This window comes from Trachurus trachurus (assembly GCF_905171665.1).
Source record: "Trachurus trachurus genome assembly, chromosome: 7".
NCBI lineage: Eukaryota > Metazoa > Chordata > Actinopteri > Carangiformes > Carangidae > Trachurus > Trachurus trachurus.
Window position 1 is genome coordinate 27,724,016 of NC_139901.1, and position 22,839 is coordinate 27,746,854.

The 22,839-nt window shown below is 43.9% G+C and overlaps 1 protein-coding gene across 1 annotated transcript; it reads right to left on the bottom strand.

Moving 5' to 3' along the window:
• Positions 1 to 1,628: 1,628 nt before the first annotated feature.
• On the bottom strand, positions 1,629 to 19,798 carry cd34 (CD34 molecule). The gene is made up of 8 exons (XM_083974655.1): positions 19,560 to 19,798; positions 7,694 to 7,831; positions 7,300 to 7,544; positions 7,057 to 7,134; positions 5,493 to 5,604; positions 5,301 to 5,353; positions 4,871 to 5,017; positions 1,629 to 3,413 (listed from the first exon to the last, which is right to left on the bottom strand). Exons 1-8 carry the CDS (start codon positions 19,639 to 19,641, stop codon positions 3,222 to 3,224), a joined length of 1,047 nt encoding a protein of 348 aa, XP_083830781.1. The 5' UTR covers positions 19,642 to 19,798; the 3' UTR covers positions 1,629 to 3,221.
• Positions 19,799 to 22,839: the final 3,041 nt, after the last annotated feature.

A 22,839-nucleotide genomic window follows, 5' to 3' on the forward strand; every position in this document is an offset into this window, starting at 1 on the left:
TGTGCTCTTTTCTACCTCCCACCCTTCCATTCCACCCAATGTTATCTTACCATCAATGAGTTTAGAAGGGGTGTGCTTTGGCATGAAAAGGGAAAACATGACGTATTTGGCAGCTGTAACTACGCTAAGGGGGGAGCCTCCCCACAATAAAAACAACCAGCTGAGTTTTGTTCATAATCCCAGATTCCACTGCACATACACTACTCTTGGCTGGATGGAGGAGTAGAGGGGTGGAGAAACTGAGAGCTGGATGGGATGAAAGGAGGGAGGGGAACAGGCTGGAGCTGGAGGATTTATGTGACATTGAAGAAAAGCTGTAGAGGACAGGGAGTGATGCACTGGAGGGGTACAGGGGCCGATGGGTGGGAAATTTAAAAGGTCAGAATTACAAATTACTTATCCCTAATGGCATGTAGCAATTCAGCACTTGTTATATTTGTCAAAGTTCTTGAGATATCTGGCTCTATCACATCTGCTTCAAACCCCAAAAGAATGGAGTTAAATAGTGAACTGATAGTTTAATTTGTGGTGCTCATAATAACCCACCAATAATATTCTTCTGAAAATCATCTGTTCATCTTCATCTCTGGAAAAGCCAGAGATGCAAGTCTCAAAACCATAGCTAAACACTATCAGGGGTAAGCAGGAAAATATGGACATTTTTGTGTGATTTGTGTTAAGCCAGTGTTCAAGGTACAGACAGAGGAGTAAATGTAAACCAGACCATTTAGGGAGGTGAATTTGATATTGTTATATAGCTCTTGATTTTAATCTGGACACTGTAAGTAAGACGATACTAGCTCAGGAATTACCTGACAGAACTCGAGGTCAAGTATATTGCAAATAACAGGCGTGGAGGAGTGTCCATACTGTAGAGTAGCCTACATCCAGCAATGTTCATGTACACAGGGATTTACACCTTTAAAATTTGAACCATGTTGCAACTGGACAGTCTCGGGTTGTTGATGTTGACATTTAACCTTATATATTTACGTCTACGGTATTTTGCTGCTTTATGGTTGTGGTATATAGTGACTTCAGGAGTGTTTCATAGTGACACTCAATGGCCTTGAGGAAATATTTTCCTTGTAGGGTGTGGAAGGTGACAGGCCAGGGTAGGAATTCACATTGGACTTGATCTTGTGATGAAAGACGGGGTGTGAGTGGATGGGAAATAACCAAGTCGCACTGTCCCTAGAGTGGATAGTGACAGAAACGGAATTAAAAATACGTATATGAAGGTGATGATGGATGGTGAGTAGACCCTGGAGCGACTCATGAGCATGCCCTAAAAACATTTAGGAAAGACAGCTGGGGGATGTTTTCGCTGCCCCACCCAAACTGCGAAAGACAAAACAGCTCTGAGTGATGTCATTACTACTGCTTATGAAAACCAGCTGATGTGTGACCTTATGGGCTGTGCGGGTTTAAATTCCAAGTGTGTTAGAGCCTTGACTGATGTATATGTGTGCGTCTATGTACTGTGCAATTCCCTGTGGTTAGAAACCCCATCACTCTTTCCCTTCGCTCTCATGATTGCGTTCTTTCGTAATAAAATGTGGCTGAAAACATGACAATTCATAAAAAAAAGTTGTTTATTTTCTTGCTTTTTATTTTTTTTCCATGTTAAATCCAATTTAAACTACAGGGTGGTAGTAAAATGAAACAGTCACACTGGAATGTTAGCAATGAAAAGATACAAAATGAACGGAAAGGACAAATCCATGCGAGACATCCAATTTATATAACAGAATACTTTTCTTTGTTCTACTTTGGCAAAAATAAAATTAATTTTCCTTTTGTATTTTTTCTCTGGTATGTTAAATGACAGCTGATCTTACAGGCCCAAAACAAAGAGACAGAGAGTCTTAGCCTTTGAGCATCTTTCTGTATCATGACCTGAATCAAACATTATAGAGGTGGATCAAAGAACAGATTTTTAGTAAAACATAAGATATGACATGATATTCTTTGGCACATAAAATGAACATAGCAAGAAATAAAAACAAGACAACAAAAAAAAGTCACCGTACTATACACACTGCGCAATACAATACTGATAGTAGAAAGAGTTTATACAGTATATTGAAAAGAGAATAACACTGACATATGGAGGATGGACAAAGCTGATGGTAAGAGGCTGAGGCCTTTCTTTATGTGTCTGTTGGGTAAGTCTCATGATTTCAGCAGTGACTGTGAAGGCACTGTAAAGAGGCCTGTGAATGTTTGTGATGGATCACTTTGGTTTTTGCAGTAGCAGATTGAAGATGTTTGTAGCTGTGAGGAATTCACCAAAGAAACAAAACAAAAAGAACAAAAAAGTGGTATGATTGAAACTTGGCGAACCATCATTTTGCTGTTGTTTTACAAAACTGTACACTTTTCAGGGCTAATGTCACATGCACATTCAAACTCATCACTCAACTCCTCATCAAACATGCACACAATACATACAGTAAGCGAGGAAAGCTTAGATGCATGTATAGATATATACAGTCCATGCACAGTACAAATGCAAGTATATGTTAACGCACACATGCAGGATTTGACAGCAGCACACACACACGCGGGTGCACACACACACACAATCGCACAACCTACGCAAGCAATAACTCAATCAGACAAACAAGATGAGAGGCCGATGAATTTCCTCTCTGACAAGTTTGTAAACAGATTTCAAGGCAGTGTGATTCGCTTCCTCTGTCTGTCAAATTCATTTATGTGCTTTATTCTGTGTTTCTTTTTTTTTTATGGAGGATTTAAACCTAACAACAAGCAGAGACCCTGCTGGGCGTTGACAGCTCATAGCTGTGACTCCCGAGGTTGCAGTCGTCATGGGAGCCATTGCTGATTAATGCTAAAATTCACTTTATTCCCCACCCGGAACTGCCCGTCTCCTGTGTCTTGTCTCCAGCCTGACTGCCGTCAAAAACCCAGGGACTCAGCCCTCGTCGTCATCAACATCAATCATCACCCACCATCGTCATCATCAGGCTAGTTCTCCTGATGTTTGTTGAGGCAGGTCGCCAAAGGAGGAGGCAAGGGGACCATAACACGAGGAGTGTTGATGTAGCAGATTGTTCGAGTCCCCGGGGTCCACTTTGCTGTGTAGGTCGGGCAGGAGTGGATTCAGAGAAGGAAGTGAGTTTTCATGGGTGTGTGTGGATTTGGATGTGTTGTGTGGTAGTTCCTGGGGCTGCAGTGGACTGGCATAGACTATTTCACAGCTCGGTGTCTGCTGTCTTGGCGGTGGAGTGGCCGTTGGTGGGAGGGGGAGGCTGGGTCTTGGCTGCCTCAGGGGACTCTCCGTTTACACTGGGTTTCTCCGGGGTTTCTGGAGGGGGGTTGAGCGGGGCCACAGATACAAGAGTGTTCCCCTGGTTCTCCTGATCCACTGGATAGGCCTCCTCTGCCTGCAGATGCAGAAATGAATAGCTCGTTAATGGGGAAGGCAAAATGGAAAACACGTGGGTACAGGGCCCCCTGAAACTGAACTTTTCACCACCGCTTTTTTCTAAGACTATGTGTTTTAATTTTGTATTGATTTTTTTGTTACTCCATTTGATTTGATAATCAGACTCATATAAAAACATAGACATAGGTGACAATTTTAAAAGGGATAGTTCAACATTTTGGAAAATTTGCCCATTGCCATAATCCCTATAGTTTTAGGAGTAGGTTTGTTACCTTTAATTGTCGGTGCAAGCTATTTTTAGAATGGCAGAGCAGAGCCGCAAGCTGCTCAGAGCTAAGCTACAGAGGCTAATGGGATGGGTGGACCTAGTCACAACGCTATGAGATGATAACAGAACGTTACGAGATGGAGTTGCTTTCAAGGTAAATTCATGCAAAATCTATCTCATAGCGTGGTGAATGTGAAGGTCACAACTTGTCAACAAGAGCGTTTTGGAGTTGCTGTATTGTGTATTTGATGAGTTTGATGCAGGAAACCAAGAAATCCCATGAGCTCTGAGCAGCTTGCGGCTCTGCTCCACCGTTCCAAAAACAGCTTGCACCGACAATTAAAGGTAACGAACCTACTCCTAAAACTATAGGGATTATGGCAATGGGCCAATTTGCCAAAATGTTAAACTATCCCTTTAAGGAAAGTGTGTTGCCTCCATGTTCATTGGTCTCTAAAACCTGAACAGGGTTGAAATCTGATGACTCTGAATGCATCATCATCATATAATCCACAACATTTTTCATCCAGTGACCTCTCCTGCCCTCTGCATTGGGAGCGCTGTCATCCTGTTTTCCCACTCATTCCTCACATCAGTCTTTTAATTTTGTCACCCGTCTGCATGTACGCAGATGCATCCACTATCCTGCTATTACTTAAAAACATGCACACACAAACAACAAACAAACCCTCTAATGTGGATCGCTATCACGCCTTAGTGTGACTGTTACTGAGAAACAGCTGCGTCTGGTTACTGGATGAAAACAGATGAATAAAGCACCAGGGCGTGGGTCCTTGGGGAAGGCGCACTCTCTCTTTCTCGACATATTCCCTCTGATAGCTGGCCAGCCACATTCCCTAATTAAAACACTGGCAGCGGCTCATTCACAACTTAAAGGAAATGGGCCTGTTTTGATTTCAGATGTAGTAAAACACGAACTCTGCTCAAGTATATGTGTGCATAGAGCGCTGAGGTTGCAGAAACTCACAACATATGGTTAAAAAAAAAAGTAGAAATTTATGATAACACACCTGCAGGTCACATGTAAGGTCAATCTGAACAACGTTATAAACCATAGACACGCTCACGACTAAACGTCTCTGCAAGGAAGTCATAAATCTGCCTCACTGCGGCAACACAAACCACAATAGGTTGTATATTCACTCTTGACAGAAAACGTTGCTTACCAGCCTCGCTCCCTTGGGGTCAGCCTTGCGTTGGCATTTGCAGTAACCTATGGTGATGCCGACTGCCACGAGCAGACCAGTGACCAGTATTCCAGCCAACACGGAGGAACCTGATGACGATGGGGTCTCGGTCTTCGTCACACCGAGCTGGACAAACAAACAGAAGAGATGAGATTACGGCTAAAAAGGAGCCATGTTTGTGAATTCTTGGCATTTCGAACAAAAGCCTGAGTGGAGTCATCTCTGTCGTCCGTGAAGTAGGCGGTCAATTTAGAGCCAGTGAATTGTTTAATTTGATTTGAACTTGTAGTAACCCAGGTCAGTATTTCACTCAGAGGCTGTGCGGTGCAGCAGTTGTCTTACTTTTCTTCGCAGGTCTCAGCAACACATCATTATATTCTAGCTGGCAGAGAAACTACAGCTCTCTTACCTTTCCTTTCAGATCCTCACTCTGAAGTGCTGCAGCCAAAGCTCCCAGGCCAGCTGCAAGAATACATAACAGTACTTAATAAAGCAGTTTTTTTCTGTAAAATCATGAAGCAAGACTGTATTATAACCTCCTCAAGTGTCACAAATCAATTTAACTGTTATATACTGTAGATGCATCATCATCAGCACTCACCATTTTTGCTGGCCACCAGCACTTGGTTTCCATCTTGGAAGATATCTAGATTACAGTCTTCCGTGCTGCACCAGCCTGCAGGGTTTTCCTGAATGATGCGTTTAGTTGCCTCCTATAAGGAAGAATTTGCATGTCAAAGAGAAGTGGGGCCAAAACCACATGAGCCGAATAAACATCTGAACAAAGTGTAACATACAGCTTCCGGCCTACACAGAGACAAAAATGCCAAAACATCACAACACAGTCATATGTGGGCTCCTGAGTTTTCACGTAGGCCTTGTGTATGTGCAAAAGAGACCAGAAGCATTTGGATGGAAAACTTGCTGACCACACCTTCGTTCTCCCCACTTTAACCTCCGAGTTATGATATCATCTCATTGCGCAACTTTAAGGCTTTGGGACTAGGGAGCGCTCTTCATTTTCTGAAACGCGATCCAGACAGCTCCCACTGTTCCCAGCGGACCACTATGAGCAAACCCTTGAATCCTCAGCTAGTTTGGGAGTGGGCCCACAGCTGGACTCGGCTGCAACATCCAGATCTTCAAGGAAGGGTGGGAGACACTCAGGAAGGCTGAAGTCGAATCACTCCCGGGGAACCTCTTCTCTTCTCCATCTGTCTGTGTCACATGTTGCTCTCAGGAATTCTACAGTCGCATAACTTGCTCTGCTTGACCTTAACGTGGCAACTGTGCAGGAGTTACAGTAGGTTTTTGCACTGGAGGAAAGATATTTAAACTACATGCAAACAAAATGCCTCATATGGCACTGAGATAATGTTAAATTTGTAATATTCAACATTGTATTTGTGATTCATGCCTTTGTGATTCACAATTTTACACAGGTATTTAAAAAAAAACATTTTGCTGCTTCATTGAACTTATTCCACTGATACAAGTTGTTGGTTCATCAAGGTCTTCTGTGCCATTCACCCACTGTGGCCTGCGTTTTGAGCCCATCATCAGCTGGCTGAGGCCGCTGGCACTGCAGTCCATGTTTAGTTCAGGGTGCGTTGGACAGATGACTTCTGCAGCTGGTCCTGGCTCAGTGCATGTTACAGTAATGGACCGAAATAGAGGCTAACTCAAGTATACAGACAGGGATCTGACCTGCTGCTCTATGTATCTAAAAAAAAACAAAAAACCTTGCACTTCCACCTTTTGCTGTAAGGACTTCGGAGCGAGAGCTGACGTAGCTGTCTTCTTCATTTATGTCCCACCACTGTCAAAAGATCACAGTCTGAAAATTTACAACACCTTAGGAATGTCTGAGAAAAGAGCTGTCTTTATCTGGGCCATATTTCCAACTGTAGCTCTTTAAACCTCATTAATCTTCCTCTCCTTATAAGTAGAGTAAGCCACTCTGGACCCAAAGGTGTAAGGAGGACAGATAAAGGTCTCGGTTAAGAGAACGTGTCATTAGATGGTAACTAGCCTCCGCTCTCTGGTCTTTAATGTCTTTAAGGCAAAAACTCTCAGGGCATGAGATGAAGGCTGAGCTGAATGACATAAAGGTGGTGGTGGTGGATGGATATGTCATGAAAATATATTATTCGGCTCATACTCACACAGTCCGCTGTGTCGACCACAGCCTTGACAGCATTGCCTTCTGGGACTTCCTCCTTTCCAACACACTGCACATTAGGCTGTGGAGATAATGAACCAGGTCAGATGGACAAATGAGGTCAGGGGGAGACGGCACACCTGGCACATACTCTAACTGTTGTAACCTCAGCATCATTCATTCCTTCAAATTAAAAGTAGAAAAGCCCCATACAGTATATAAACCTGCCATTGGGTACTCAACTCACCACCACTTTTTTTGCCTCGGGGATCACTTCAGGAACTACAGCGACTTCAGGTGCCTCGTCGATTCTCAGAACGGGGCCAGCGGGGGTCCCTAAAGTGTCGGATGCCACTCCGCTCAGGATGCTTATGATAGTTGCCAGGGGGTCACCAGCACCAGCGGAGGAGTCTGCACTACCAGCAGCGTCGGTGGCGTCGGGCGCAGGGGGGGCTGCTGAGGCGTCCTGAGGTGCAGCAGCAGCATCTGTCGCTATAGGAACACAATCCATGGAGCATCCCATCATACACAGACCACACACTTTCTGTAATGTGTGAAGGCGTATAGGTCATGACAGCCTCTCTCAGATGTGGACATAGAGAGATATGGAAAATTAAACCGTCATTTATTAAAGGTCCTACCAGCTGGATCGGCAGCAGCAGCAGCGGCTGAAGCAGATGGATCGGCAGCAGCTGGATCAGCTGCAGCGGTTGGAGCAGCTGCATCGGTTGGAGGTGCACCTGCATCATCAGCTGTGTCTTCTTGACATATCACATTATCTGCAAGGAATAGAGAGAACGAGAAAGAGGTAAATATTTTGACATCAGGTGAATCAATGCTCTTTGAGAATAAAAACTCCGGAAAGAAAAACATGAGACCCTGCAGCATCTTATTATATTATCGTCATTATAATAGTGTTGTTATATTATTATTCTTATAATAATATATTATAGTTAGTTAGTTATAGGGATAACCAAGCTCATGTTCAGGATTTGAAACCATAGCTTCTTTAACTTTGGGCCTCGGGGGATGTTGATGTCAACAGGAAATATAATGGTGCCATGGATACATCATGTTCAAGTCATTAGCACTTATACATGCATGGTAATTATTACACGGTGTTTGCTATAATACACCTACAAGTCTATATTTAATGAACACAGGTGGTGATAATGTGTGTCATGCTGTTGTGTTCACTTGTGATGCAGAGGAATTAAAACAACAGCTACTGTCGTTCGGCTGCTCATCATTACATCCCACCGCTCTCATGTAAGGATTTGTGGTACTGTATGTTGCTGGGGGCTGAAATTTCCGGCACTCGCTCCGTGGACTGAGTGAATGAGGACGGGGGCCGAGGGGTTTGGGTTGAGCAGCTTGGCCAAACTCAAGCCCAAAGATGCCAAATCAATTTGGCACGTGTGCTAATGCTGGTCACATGGGCTAATTCTCACCGTCTGCAGCCAATGCAAATAAAAAACTCAGTCAAAAGGTCAATTTGGCCTCTCTGACTACACATCATGGGAGACATCAAGTTGGGTGGTGTTAAAAAAACTTTCTGACATCACAAAGAAAACAACAACAACAAAAAAAATCCCTAAATGTATAATTCATGTGAAGTTTTTTGTTTCTTAGTTCCATGGGTAAATGGCTGATCTAGCAAACTGGATTATGTTATTAGACTGTCCTGCTCAATTAGAAGGAAAACATTTTACCCTGTGATGTGTTATACAGACACACATACAGTAACCACACTGCTCTTCTTTTACTACAACCGAGCCCACTGCCTCTTGTCCCACCTCCACAGCCACGCAGGAGAACTGGAGCAGCACCAATGTGTGAGAACTTTAACTTTTCCAAAATGAATCAGGAGGTAATGAGGATTTACAGCATCGTAAACCAACTCCTCGTGCACCATTGTGCCTAAACCGGCCCCTCGGCCCGGAGGGAAAGCAGTAGGCTACAGTGTGTATACAGTTTTAACATCAAACCAAAACTATGCTGCAATCAGAGGGAAAAGCCATGTTTTGGTACACCACCACTATTATTCCCTTTGGATGTAGATGTGTAGTGTGTTTCCAGTCCTATAAAGATGACCGACTTCAACAGAGTGGCCACCATGACGGTCTGAATCCAGTATTGCGGACCAGGCTCTGTAACATATGGGCTTCACTCCTGCAGCGCCTTTAATCTCAACTGTGGCATCAACTGGCTGAACACTGATCCAGAACTGGTCATACGCTGGTCCAATTGGGCACAGATCCTAATGCTTCATTCATTCATTCATTCATTCATTCATTACGCCTTCAGATGTTATGTTTAGTGTAATAATGTTTAGCCTCAACATCACTGAGTTGACTTACTTCATAGGTGTGAAGATTTTCTGAGGACAAACGGTATCCGTGGAATGTTTTGAAAGCACTTCACGGTCGGAGGAGTAAAATATTTTCAGCGTTGACTGGAATACGTCTGATTGTTTATGTTTAAAAGCTTTTTACCTCCTCGGATTCTTGAAAATATAAATCACTGCATTAATGGCTTCTCTTGTTTAAACACAAGTTACTTTCACAGACAGATATATAAACTAAACACTGTATATATGCACATGAATGCAGGATAAGGCACATTCACACACCGTTACGATAGACAGTAACACTGTGGACACAGACTCTTATGACAAATCTGACGGTGTTTGCAGTCAGGCCCTCTCAGCATCAGGCTTATAGGACCTCTTGTCTCAACACAAACACACAGAGGAACACATGTAACACTCCTAACTCCATAAACACAACCCATGCTCTCTGTGTTGACGGGCTCAGAGCGCACACGGCCAAGGCTGCAGACTAAATAACCCCTGGGTTCAAGTAAATCTTGCTCTTCACTCCCCCTGTTCACTGCCGCGCTCTGTCAAGTGGATTTCCTGCCTCGGCCTTGTCCTCCTTGAATCTTTCAGCCTGGGTGTTCCAGCGCCCTGACGTAGTGTGTGTGGTGTGTAGTCGTGCCAGATGTAAAAGAACTAAATCATGGGTTAAAGAGGGGATACGATCGGGGCTCGGGATTGTGAGTGACAGTTCAAATGTTGCATTTCTTTCCGCCCGTGGCCGGACAAAGCAACATCAATTACGTTGCAGGACAAAGGCAGATATTTCACCGGCAAAGTGACAACTGTAATCTGGCGGATGCTTAAATGCTTACTTACATAATTAGTGCGCGTAACAAATGGCAAATGGCTTTGTTCTGTGTGGGGAGATTTACACAACCACAACAGTTACTGTATTGTTGATGCGTTGCAGCTACCGAGCTGCAGGCTCCGGACTGTATTTCATGTGCTTAGCCAGGCTAATGTAGGCGAGACTCCTGAAAGGCAGTTACACTGTAAACATATTAGATGTCATGCCCATAAATACAGCCGGCCTAAGGCCTGGGAGGGTTGTCAAGAGTTTTACAGCTGACTGCGGTGGATTATATATGGACAGAAATGGATTAAGAAAGGTCATTACTGAATTGACAAGCCCTTTATTGCACATCATCACTCACTGCTTGGATGTGATATGTGGCAGTCCACGCCGGGAAATAAATCAGATGACAAGGCGGAGATGGACACAAACACAGAGGGATGATGGGTCCTGGCTTTTAGGTGAGGTATTCTCACACACAAACTGATGCTATCACAGTAAAACACCCTCACACTGACACACTGTACAGTATATTTTGTTGATATTGAATGACATGCAAATAAAACACAGGTGGAGTTGTGCAGCACACACACAGTTCGGTTCTGGGCCCTGAAGTAAAAAGCAAACCAAAAAAAACAAGAAAAGGAGAAGTTTTCCTGTTTTTACAGTGTCAACGAACGTTGATTCACTCAAGTGTTGAAGAAAGAAGAAAAAAACAAGTTGTTTTTTTGGTACGGTTTTATGTCCATTATGTTTTTTCTTTGTGAATGAAACACCACATGTGACTGAAATCAGTGGAGCAAGTCAAACAGGGAGTAAAAGGCAACCCTTCAGATAAAACATGTGAAATGTGTGAGAACGTAAATATCAGGAGAACAAAGCACTACAGTGAACTGGTGGTCGGTGGGTTCTGATTGGTGGTGTGATTATTTTAATTGATTGGTAATAATTAATACTGTGGAAACTGTTGCACCTACACTTAAACCAGAGATCACAACATCTGACACCAGACAGCTCTGGTTCTGGTTCCTGTTGGACTTGTGTTTGAGTGACACCAGAATCAATCTTTTGTTTTTCCTTAGTTTGGACTTCAATAGGATCTTCTGCCCTGAGGCTGTTTTTACACCACAGGTCTTGATGCCCAGTTCCAATTTGTTGCCTGCCCTATATCCAACTTTTCTTCACATGTTCTACTAGAGGCGACCCATATCTGGTATCTGGTATTTTTACCTGCTTTGCTTGCATGAATCAACCAGCATGTGCAGACATAGTTTGGCTACCAGGAAATACACCGGTGAACTACGCAGGTAAACAACATGGATGCTGACGAAATGGACGTGATACTTAAAGCTGTTGTTTTCTGAAACATTTTCTATGCGATACTTCACCCAAAATCGATAATTCACCATGCATCATACATCCAATGGTTTACAACGACAACGGACATGTTGCAGCAGATCTCGCGCATGCGCACAAACATCAACAGAGCCACTGGGAGCTACTGCTACAACAAGGCTAAAAACAAAGATCAAATTATTTGTTAGTTTGCAGTATGGAGGTATTTGGATGTTTCATAGTGTGTGTTTTGGACGATTCAAAAGTGAACTCTATCCGCCGCCATTATATGAAAACCTGTCACCCCCCCTGGAACTCCAAAAGCATTTTGATGACTAACCCTATAGCCTCTATATGGGGGGCGCCTGCTCTACCAACTTAGCTAAACGACGCCCCTTTCTGAAGCATTGTTAGAGGCGCACAGAATATTATTGGTCGAATTTAAGGCAGAGAAGAAAGAATAGGAGCCCTTATGTTTAAGGCCTGAGCGTATAGCAGTGATCTACATCGGTTCAGCAAAAAAAAAAAGGTCTGAATCCAATCTGACAACATCCAATTTCATGCATTTCTTACGGTTTACACAATTATGTTAGATAGATATACTTTATTGATCCCAAGCTGGGAAATTACAGATCCGATCTGGGCCACTTGAGAGGAAAAAATTGGAATTGGGTCACCAGAACCATGTAGTGTAAAGACAACCTAAGTTTGAGAACCTCCTCCTGTCTTTGTGCCAATGGGGAGCTCGTTTCATATCGGCGATCTCATGGCATCAGATCTCTGCTTTCCTTCAGTGAGTTTGGATTTCAACTGGTGCTGTTGGATCCACATTCACTGGTGATGTCCCTGCCTGACAACCCATGGTCTCTCCATTGTAATTGCGCTCTTTCACCCTTCCTGTTATTCCAGTGCAAAGACTGAGTGAGGAGTGAGATAGTTGCAACAAAAACAAACACCGCCACACCTGATTAAACGGACGCAGTCAGACGGCACGAGCGCACGACTGATGCCGTCCTTTACTTGTCATATATTTGAAGAAGAGGTCGGCTTCCTCTCTGGGGGGAAAACGGAGGGAGGAGGCCCGAAGGAGGGAAGAGTTGTGCAGCTGCTTTAAGTCTCCTCAGGGAGCTCCCTCCCTCCATCCCTCCCTCCCTGCATATGCGCCGTACCGTCAGAGAGCTGTGAGATCGGTGACATCATGTGTAAACGGGGGAAAACTTCAGCTCCAAGTCTTGGGACTCACATCGGACCTCCACCCAGACCACTGAGACAACACCTTGGCCGTCATGACGAGCCACTCCCTGCTATCGTCACCTATGCTTGTCCACTGCTGCAACATGTCCTCAGAAGACCCCAGCGCCTCCTCCTCCTCCTCCTCCTCCTAATGCTCCCGTTCTTTCATGTCTCCTCAGCCTCAAGTAAGGAATCATTTAGTCGAAATGTCCAAGAGAGAACAATGCAACAGTGACCATGAAGTCAAACCTCAAAGGCCTCTCTGATTTATGACAAATTAAACTGAGAAAAACAACAGATCCCCTCATTTAAGAGGCTGGAAGAGCTTCACGTTTGGAAACTTTGCTTCATTAATGACTTGTATTTACTGTCAATCAACCAACCTATCAATCAACTGGACCAGATGAGGCTAATCCAGTTAAATGGACTGAATTTTTATAGCACATTTTAAGCTTTATTAACCACTCAAAGTGATTTACAATACTTACACATTTGACCTTACATTTAACCTGTACACTGGTGGAGCACTATAGTCTCTAATGTGGCTATTGTCTAGTTTTTGGGATTATATTAGTATGCTATATTATTATAGTAGGCCTGCAAGAAGACATATTGCTGTACTTATTTGCCACATTCAGGGACAATCTGGAAAAAATAAAAATCCCTTGAAGACATCCCTCGGGTCCCTGAATGTGAGAACTATTTTTGTTTCTGCACAGGACGGGTGGCAAAAGTTGACTCTTTCCACCCTGCACACATCCCTGGTGTTTTTAAACCAAACACGAGATAGACTCAGAAAAAGAAACAAAAATAGAAAATAAAAAGGGAGAAAGAAAAACATAAAAGGAATTAACACCAGATCAGGAATGTTATTATCCATGCACATTCTATAGCAGGATGTGGCTGTCACAGGAGCTCGCCATGCACCGACGTGACGTCATCCGACTGGTAGAGGTGAACGAGCCGGGGCTCCTGATAACACACATACACACACTGACGCTGGATTACAGACCAGCGGTGATGATTTCCCTCAAACTTTTACTCCAGTTCAGTTTCCTTCATGCACTTCTTGTTACCGAGCCACTTTCAAATCCCAGATCATCGAAGCTATAACGAATGGAAACGTAAGCCGATGATTGATAGCAGCTACTCACCATTGTTTTTATTCTTCCCCCTAATTTACTCATTAAAATGGTTTCAGCGGGGCAGTGAAACCTAAAACCCATGTTTCCAAAACAGTCCATCCATTTTGTTAGCAGATTAGAAATCTGGAAACACCAGCTGCTGCCTGCGAGAGGCTGGAGTGGCCCACGCCCCCCACTCCCTCCCCCCCTTGCCATGTCAGAACCAGGAGTACCGTGGTGGGCTTTCGGCAGCAGATGTCCGTGGCCCGATTCCAGCTGCTGTTTTTTTTTTTTTTTTTTTTTTTTACACAAGACTGTGTGGGGAGAGGTTGTAAAAAGATATCGAAACCTATAGCCCTAAACAATCTGGTTCTGATATGATTCAGGCTAAAGGAGCCAAAACTGCAAAGAGGAGGAGGAGGAGGAGGAGGATTGAGAAACAACAGCAATAATCTGGAACGCCCTCCAGATACTGAGCTACACAAAAGAAAATGCACACAAACACACGCACATAAACATACACGTACAGTACAAATGAATGTTAGTTGTAGTTGTGTTTCCAGTTAAGTTCAATAACATGGTTTATACTTGAACATTAATTACCAGGAGCAACAATTACCCTGGTAGTCAAACAGGCCTCAGCCAAGGCTCATTAAATGCTTTTACTCCCCCCAGGGTGAACTGAATACCCCTCCATAAAGACTTGGCTATCCAAAACACACATACACATACACACTCTGTGCTTCATTGTGACCATACTGGTGTTTGGTATATCACAAAAAGGTCAAACAATAACAATCAGTGCTATGATGAGCCAGTGTTAAAAAACGACAACAAGAAGAACAAGAAACATGACCCGGACTTGTATAGGGGGACTGTCAATGGAAATGAGCCTTTTGGCTAGAATTGAGTACATTTACATGTTTATCAATGTACATTCTCCCTCTTTATCAAATAAAAGGAATTGAATTGAATTGAAGAACAAAGCAGCGAGGACACGAGGAGCCTCCCAGTTGTTGTTGTTGTTGTTGTCGTTGTCGTTTGTTGGGATTCACACTCTGATCTTGTGTTGCTGCTCATTAGCTAAAACAGAGCGGGGTGATTTCAATCCCGGCACTGATATATATCTGGAGTTTCTCTGCTTGTGCGCCAAATTTTCTAAAAAATGAAGGAGAAACAGGAGGAGAAACCCCCTCCTCCTCCTCCTCTGCTACACACACACACACCACCACATGTACACATACACATACACACAACCCCCTCCTCCTCCTTTACACTGGTAAAACTCAACAGCTGTAAAATTGCAGCAGGGTGCCAGGGGAACAAGGAACAATAAGCTCACCAGAAACAGCAGTAATTGGAAGAGGAAGATTTGAACGTCTGCTTTTCATTAGGACTGTTTCTTTAGGTAAATATTGTTGCTAGACAATCTATTTCTCCAAGTCAGCTCCTTTTCCTGGATATACTATCGTTTAGTTAGTGGCGACAGCGGGGCTTGTGTTGTTGTGTTTTTTGAGTCAAATGAAGATCATTTAAAAACGCCCCGCCGCCTCCCACCGATGAAGAAGAAGATGATGTTTTAAGAACATTTGAATGACTTAGGTCTGGATCTCTGCTGCAAACTGGAAGCGTGACAGAACACAGGCTCCAGGTTTAATTACTCCGTCCGTGAGCTCACGTGGCACCTCATGCAGCCGTGAGCTCCGGGACACACAAACACACACAAACACACACACACCCTAGCCTGACATCAGACCACTATCTGCCAAGGCTTACATAAAAAAGAAAAAGAAAAAGGGAGAGAGCCCCACGCCCTCCGAGCAGATGACGTGAATCGAAGTGCACCATCATCACGACTTGGGACTGAAGGAATGCTGGTCAATAGCCGAGGCCCATGAGAAAGAGAGTGGCAATATCGGGCCCATGTTGACGTTGGCAGGGCCGAGCTGTCTGAGCAGGAAGATACGGAGGCTTGAAGCCCATGCATCTTTATTTCCTCAAACCTTCTCAGATCTTCTTTTACGAGCATTGATGGCTTCATGCATATGAACACACAAACACATACCGAGCAAATATCTTGGTTTTAATGTGGCATATTGTGACAGTCACAGGTCCCGAGGCCCCTGACATAACAACAGAAACATTCATCGTACTCCGAGAGCTGAAATGAGTGAGACAAGATGTTTTTCTCCCTCCTCCAGAGCTGATATACAGCTTGGGTTTTCCCCCTGAAAATCTACAGTGTGCGTGTGTGTGAGAGAGAGAGCGAAGGAGAGCTTATAACATTCTCCAAAAGGCATTGAATGACATCATCCAACACTGCAGCCCATGCCCATTTCAGTGCTACATATTTGCACCGCTGCATAACTAGTACTGACTAACTGACTGACTGACTGACTGACAGCCATGGGAAGCCGGAGCACAGACTGGATCCGGGTGTTTGCCAGAGAGTCGTCAGAGTGGATTGGCCTGCTTATGTACGACAAGGATGTTTGCTGTGATAAACACACTCACACACAGTCAAACGCATCCACAAATCAAGTGCTGTCATCCTGTCTCACTTACATCCTGCCTGCCATCAGCTCCTTCTCTCTTGTTTGTCTGAATCATGTAAATCTAAACCAAGTCGCTGCTCAGCTGCAGATGCTCTCAGCAGAGCTGCACATGGGCACAACCAGGATTAGTTTGGGAAACTTTGCTGCAGCCATCTAATGGTAAATGCATCATCTTTTATATGGATGAACTGTACCTGTTTTTGAATGAGGGTGGAGTCCAACATTTAATCCAAATGGGCAAAGAGGTGTTTTGTTGCATTCGTAGATTCACCTACCTGTCATTCAAATTCTATTTAATGTTAAGTGTTAAAGGAGAATTCCGGTCATTTTTGACCCCTAAATCGTTTTCCTGATGGTCACCCAGTGTTGGAGGGAGCAAAAAACACCACTAAAATTGATGCAGGCAAACCGGTGTTACACCATGGCTACCTGGCGCTAGGGACAGTGACAACGCTAACCCATGGGGCAATTCTTTCAACCACAACAAACACTCAAAAAACAATCCTTACGAGACACCACTGAACTCATATAGTGAACAGTAAACAGTATAAACTTTGTGTTTCTGCATGTAATCACTCACCCTAGACAGCTGAACTCAGAAACATCCTGGAAAGACATTACTATCCCATCACAGAGCGCCTGCTCTCCCCGCCACAGAAATGAACATGTTTTCCTTGTTGTGATGATTTCTTTACAAAAATGAACGCAGTGCAGTGCAGTGGTAATGTCCAAAATATCTCCGACCGTTTATTTTTGTAAAGAAATCATCACAACAAGGAAAAAGTGTTTGTTTCTGTGGCGGGGAGAGCAGGCGCTCTGTGATCGGATAGTAATGTCTTTCCAGGATGTTTCAGAGTTCGGCTATCTGAGGTGAGTCTCAGTATACTGTTTATACTGTTCACTATATGAGTTCAGTGGTGAGTCATAAGGATTCCAGTCATGTACCATAGATATTTTATTGTATTTTGAGTGTTTGTTGTGGTTGAAAAAAATTGCCCCCATAGGTTAGCGTTGTCGCTGGTGCCACCTAGCCATGGTGTAACATCAATTTTAGTCGCGTTTTTTGCTCCCCCCAACACTGGGTGACCATCAGGAAAACGATTTAGGGGTCAAAAATGACCGGAATTCTCCTTTAATTTGTGTTTATTCCTTTAGTGAAGTTGGGCTTTTTAACATGGGACTCTATGGGGGATTAAACCCTCCGGTGGCCACTCAAGGAACTGCAGTGTTTGACATTTTTCAGTGGCTTCATTTTTCAGCTTCGGTCGTCGACCTCCTGATCCCCGGCGATTTCACACCCGAGCCGTGCAGTGGAATGGCCCTGTATTTATCAGGATAAGAGTGACTCAACAAAGAGTCTTCTTCTTCTATTTGATTGAGAAAGTCGTAACGCAGCATGAAACATCAGAATTGCGAGATTATTGACGTCGTTACAGCGTGGGACCTCTGACCCATATACTGCTGCAGCTGCATGGACCTATGTAATGACAAGAGTCAACGGGGAGACAGACCGTCTCTTGTGACTTGGCTGGTGGTGCAAAATGTGCCAAAACAAAACCAGAAATAGCCACAGAAGGGCATGTAGGGTGGAGATGCAAGAAAATATCAATATATATATGGAGTATATTGAAATGAGAGCTAATGTGCCCATGCCCATACACACTGCAGTGATACACAAGAGTCAACAATGTTGCAAGTCTGTGTGATGGGAGGACTGCAGCTGGATGTGGTAAGAGAGCTGAGGATGGGTCAGCAGACTGGAGGCAACACCCCAGTGATATTCTCAAAGTAGAAATCAGAAGCTGTTTGCTGAGCGAGGGCGCCGATGAAAAGATCCCGACTCAAACGGGATTGTTTGTTCACATTTAAAAACGTGAAACCTCAGTGGAAATCCCACATCAAAGATAGATTATGCCTGGTAGGCGAAATGCAAATGTGGGAAAAAAGAAAAAAAGGGCTAAATGAGCATGCTTGAAATAATATATTAATTGGAAATGGCTTCAAACAAAGGCATTAATCATAGAGATAATAAGATAGTGGGATGTCTGTTTCGGAAGCAACAACAGCAATAAACAAAAAAACAATGAGTAAAACACACGTCTGATTATTAGATGTGTCTTAAATCGTCGTCCCTGTATCGAGGCTTTGATTTCTTGGCGGGGAGCGCCTGCAGTAATTAGATTTCCATGTAAATCTAATTACCATCTGCTAAGCTGCTGATGCAGATGGTATGTGGTGGTGGTGGTGCCGCTTTTATTGTGCAAACGACGAACATGTTCCGCCATCTCATGATCTTTTCCCTTTTAAAGTAAACCCTTGGTTATTTTCATCAGCCCGGAGTTACTCCTCCTCGTGTTCTCCAAGGTCACTCCTAACGCCCCCCCTCCCTCTGCTGAAGTCGTTACGCTGGGCCGAGCTACGACTCGCTCCTGCTTTACAACCGGCGAGGAGGAAACACATCCAAGCCATACATCACCCTGCAATTAGCATCGGAGCCTCAGCCTGATTTGAAACGGACGGCCCAGTGAGTCCACACACATCCACATGATTGCATGCGCACACACACTCATACAGACACACACTGTTATTACTGAATGTAGGGATATAAGGAGGAACACACTATTTTTGCCCTGTGTTGAATCCACATGTGTCGTGTGGCCCTTTGTCACATGTAGTTGAGGTATCTCATTGGAAACACACTCATATACAGAGTAAATGAAGGAATGCATTTATGTGTGTGTATGTGTGTCCTTTTACAACTTTTCAAACACACATTAGCTCCACCCAGATGCACTGCAGGATGTAAAGCATAACTATTCTCAACGGCAACTTTCCACTCCTGAGTGGACTCTTTGTGTCTGCACCACAGCTACACACACACACACACACACCCCTCTTTGCATCCATGTGCACCTTAATGGCAGAACACATCAAAGTACACCCCCCTAAAGACTGTATAAGAAGTAAACACTGATTTATATCAACTGAATTCTGCTCACTACAAAGTTAGAGACTTTTCTTTTGAAGCAATAACGAAGCAACGTTAGAAATACAGGAGATATGAGAGTGAATAAAAGTTGTACTCACTGCTGAGCAACAGCGCGCAGAGCAGCAGGACTCCAGCCGCCCGTCTCCAGAGCCCATTCATTCTCCACATGGACGCAGCCATCCTTCTCTGGTCAGACTCAGCGCAGCCGGTGGGACTGTGTGTGAGAGTGAAAAAGTGTGGTGAGTGAAGGTGAGTGAGTGTGAGTGTGAGGAGGAGGAGGAGGTGGAGGCGAGGGGGGAGTCAGGAGTTTCCTGTGAGGTCTGAGTGAGCGGGACAGACAAGCAGGATAAAGCCTGGCTTGTGTTCTGTTGCTCTTTATATGGCCCCACTCCTTCAAACTCTCTCTCTCTCTCTGCTCTGCTCTTTCCACACCCCCTTTCTCTAACTGCCTCTTGTTAACCCGTTTCCCCCACCAACGGTCCCGGGCTTCCTCCCTTGTCCTTGTGTGTGTGTGCACATGTGCAGCAAGCAACCAGGATGAGACTGTGAGATGTTTGTGGTTGGAACGAGGCTCCTGGTTGAGCCTTATCTCTGTTGCAGGTTTGTGTTTCCGCGTTACAAACTAAAGTGGGCCCACTTCTTTCATCGATGTTTGCGCAATTTGAACACATCTGTGTGTGTGAAAAACAGGAGGTTGCGGGTGATGCTCTACATATGTAAGCGTTTTCCTCCGCAGTGGCTCAATACCGACAGATTCAGAAAAAAAAATGCATGTAAAAAAACTAAATATCTAAAACATGACACAACTTCAAGATGTTAAAGTGCGTCCCAGTTCTGGTTGTTGAGGATGCACCTGGTAAACAGGAAACACTCCTCCTGAATGTTGTGTGTGTGTGTATGGCTGAGAGGCCTGTAAAAGCACATGGCATCACACATACATACACACACACACACACACACAACTCTTGGCTGCAGGTTTTTGTGTGTCCCTGGACAAATGACTAACAGCCGTAGTGAGTCATCCACTGAACCACACACACACACATGCACGTCTCCATGTACCGCACACGCCTTTTTTCAAATGCACACAGTGACATCATAGACATAGACACACATGCGATTTCGTAATCGCACCACATCAGCAAAAAAAAAAAGAAAGAAAAAAAGTGTCAAACTGTTTGCACTGATGTGTGCTGTGTTGTGTAGTGTAGAGCTGTAACAAGTGTGATGTTGGGTGGGTGGGTGTTCACCGGTCAGGGGCCGATGTGCCGGTTCCAGACGTCCAGGCGGGCCACATCTGGAAGCACTGCAGTCCCAGCGCTGGGTTTTCTGAGGGCTGCCTGGAGGCCTGCTCGTCAAAGAGCTCCACCATATGAGGCTGAGCCGAGCCAAGAGCGGGCTGCTGGTGTCTGGGAAACGGCTACTCCTGCTGCTGGTCACCTACCTAACTAACTAACTAACTAACTAACTAACTAACTAACTAACTAACTAACTAACTAGTCATTTCTAACCATTTCATACAGCCTCCTTCTTACATGTTTTAGTTTAACTCTTCAGATTGTTTCATCTTTTCAAGATTAATTCAGCAATTTCTTCACTTAAAGGGATAGTTCACCCAAAATTCAAATTTCTCATTATCTACTCACCCTCATGTCGACTAAGGGCTGGGAGACGTTTCAGAGTCCTCCGTGCCTTCTCTGAGTTACAGGGGGGCTCGGCGCAGCACAGTATGTCCATATGGCGGTTGCGAACGGAGCTCACTTTTCTGCATCCAAAAAGACACACCAAAAAACATCCAAAGCTTCCACTACAAACAAGCTTATAATATAGACTTATTTAATTTTTTTCGTAACAATTTCTCATGTTGGGGCTTCAATACCAGAGGGACATTACAGACGAGCACTATGGAGGTATTTGGATGTTTTTTGGTGTGTCTTTTTGGACGAAGAAAAGTGAGCTCCGTTCGCAACCATCATATGGACATGCAGTGCTGCACGGAGCCCCGCTGTAACTCAGAGAAGGCACGGAGGACTCTGAAACTTCTCCCAGCCCTTAGTCGACATGAGGGTGAGTAGATAATAAAATTGAATTTGAATTTGAACTATCCCTTTAATTCAGCATTGTTTCAACAATTTATTCAGCTCATTCAGCTTCCAGCTTTCAGCACTCATCCGTATTTCCTTCAGGAAATGCATTCTCTAAAGTAGATTTTGAGTAAAGTCGATTCTGACAATTTAAAAAAACTCAGATGTTTCTTGACAACATTCAGATTATCTCAATCTTTATTTCTACAGAAGCTGATAAAAAATTTTTTTTAAACTAAAGCCTGGTAGGAATCAGATCCAGCTGTCTGTCTCTAATTGTCCCTCATTATCACAACATTAAAAAAAATCATTATGAAATGTTGTGACACAGTCAAATAAAATCTGCAGGAAAAAAAAAGAATAAACATAATGTGATGCAACATGGTGACATTAAAATCCTCATTAAAAGTTAATTGGCTATTAAAGCTGGACAGAATAATATGTGGAAATATTCACTAGGATTTCACAATTAATAATCATTACACGCTATAACACGCTATAAACGCCTCTGCCTTCTCCTCTACAAATCCCTCCCCAGTCCTTTCTAATTTGATATTTGAATCATTTCTAATTAATGTTTTTAATCGCATCATGGTTTGTTCTAAGCATGAACCACTGGATCTGGCTTTTGCAAATACACTTAGGTCAATTTCAAAGCTTTGTTTCTTTTCGTAGTTTTAGAAAATGTTGTTTTAAACTCAGATTTTCTCAAAATTCTCGACGTTCTTGATCTCACATCTTCTTATCCCAGTGCAGCCTCTGACGCTATAAACAACACGATTCCCTCGGCCTGTCTGACGCGCTCAGCTCTCGCCTGGTGTTTAATTCTTAAACATTTCTCACAGATGCTTCACTGTTTTGGCAGCTCGTCCTCCACACCTGCACATATTTCATCTGGGGTTCCACAGGGTTTGGTTTTAGATCCACCTCTTTTCTGTCGTTACGCGCTCCCACTGGGAGAAAATCCTCCAATCTCACAACAACATCTCTTTTCACTGCTACATGTACGCAGATGAGAGTCAGCTCCACCTCCCCCTCAATTCCCAACATATGTCTCCAACATATTTAAAGACTTGTTAGCTCATAATAACCTTCTGTTGAATGAGGACAAGACAGAGACTCTGTGGGCCCCCACAGCAGCACCACTGTTACTGTTACACATGCTAAGAACCGGCCTCATTTCTTATCAGCCTCGGATCTAGAGAGATTCATTCATGCACCATCATGTCTTCCATTACCACCACTGTCCACTTAAGCATCTATCAGATCATCCATCTCCAACCCAACTTATTCC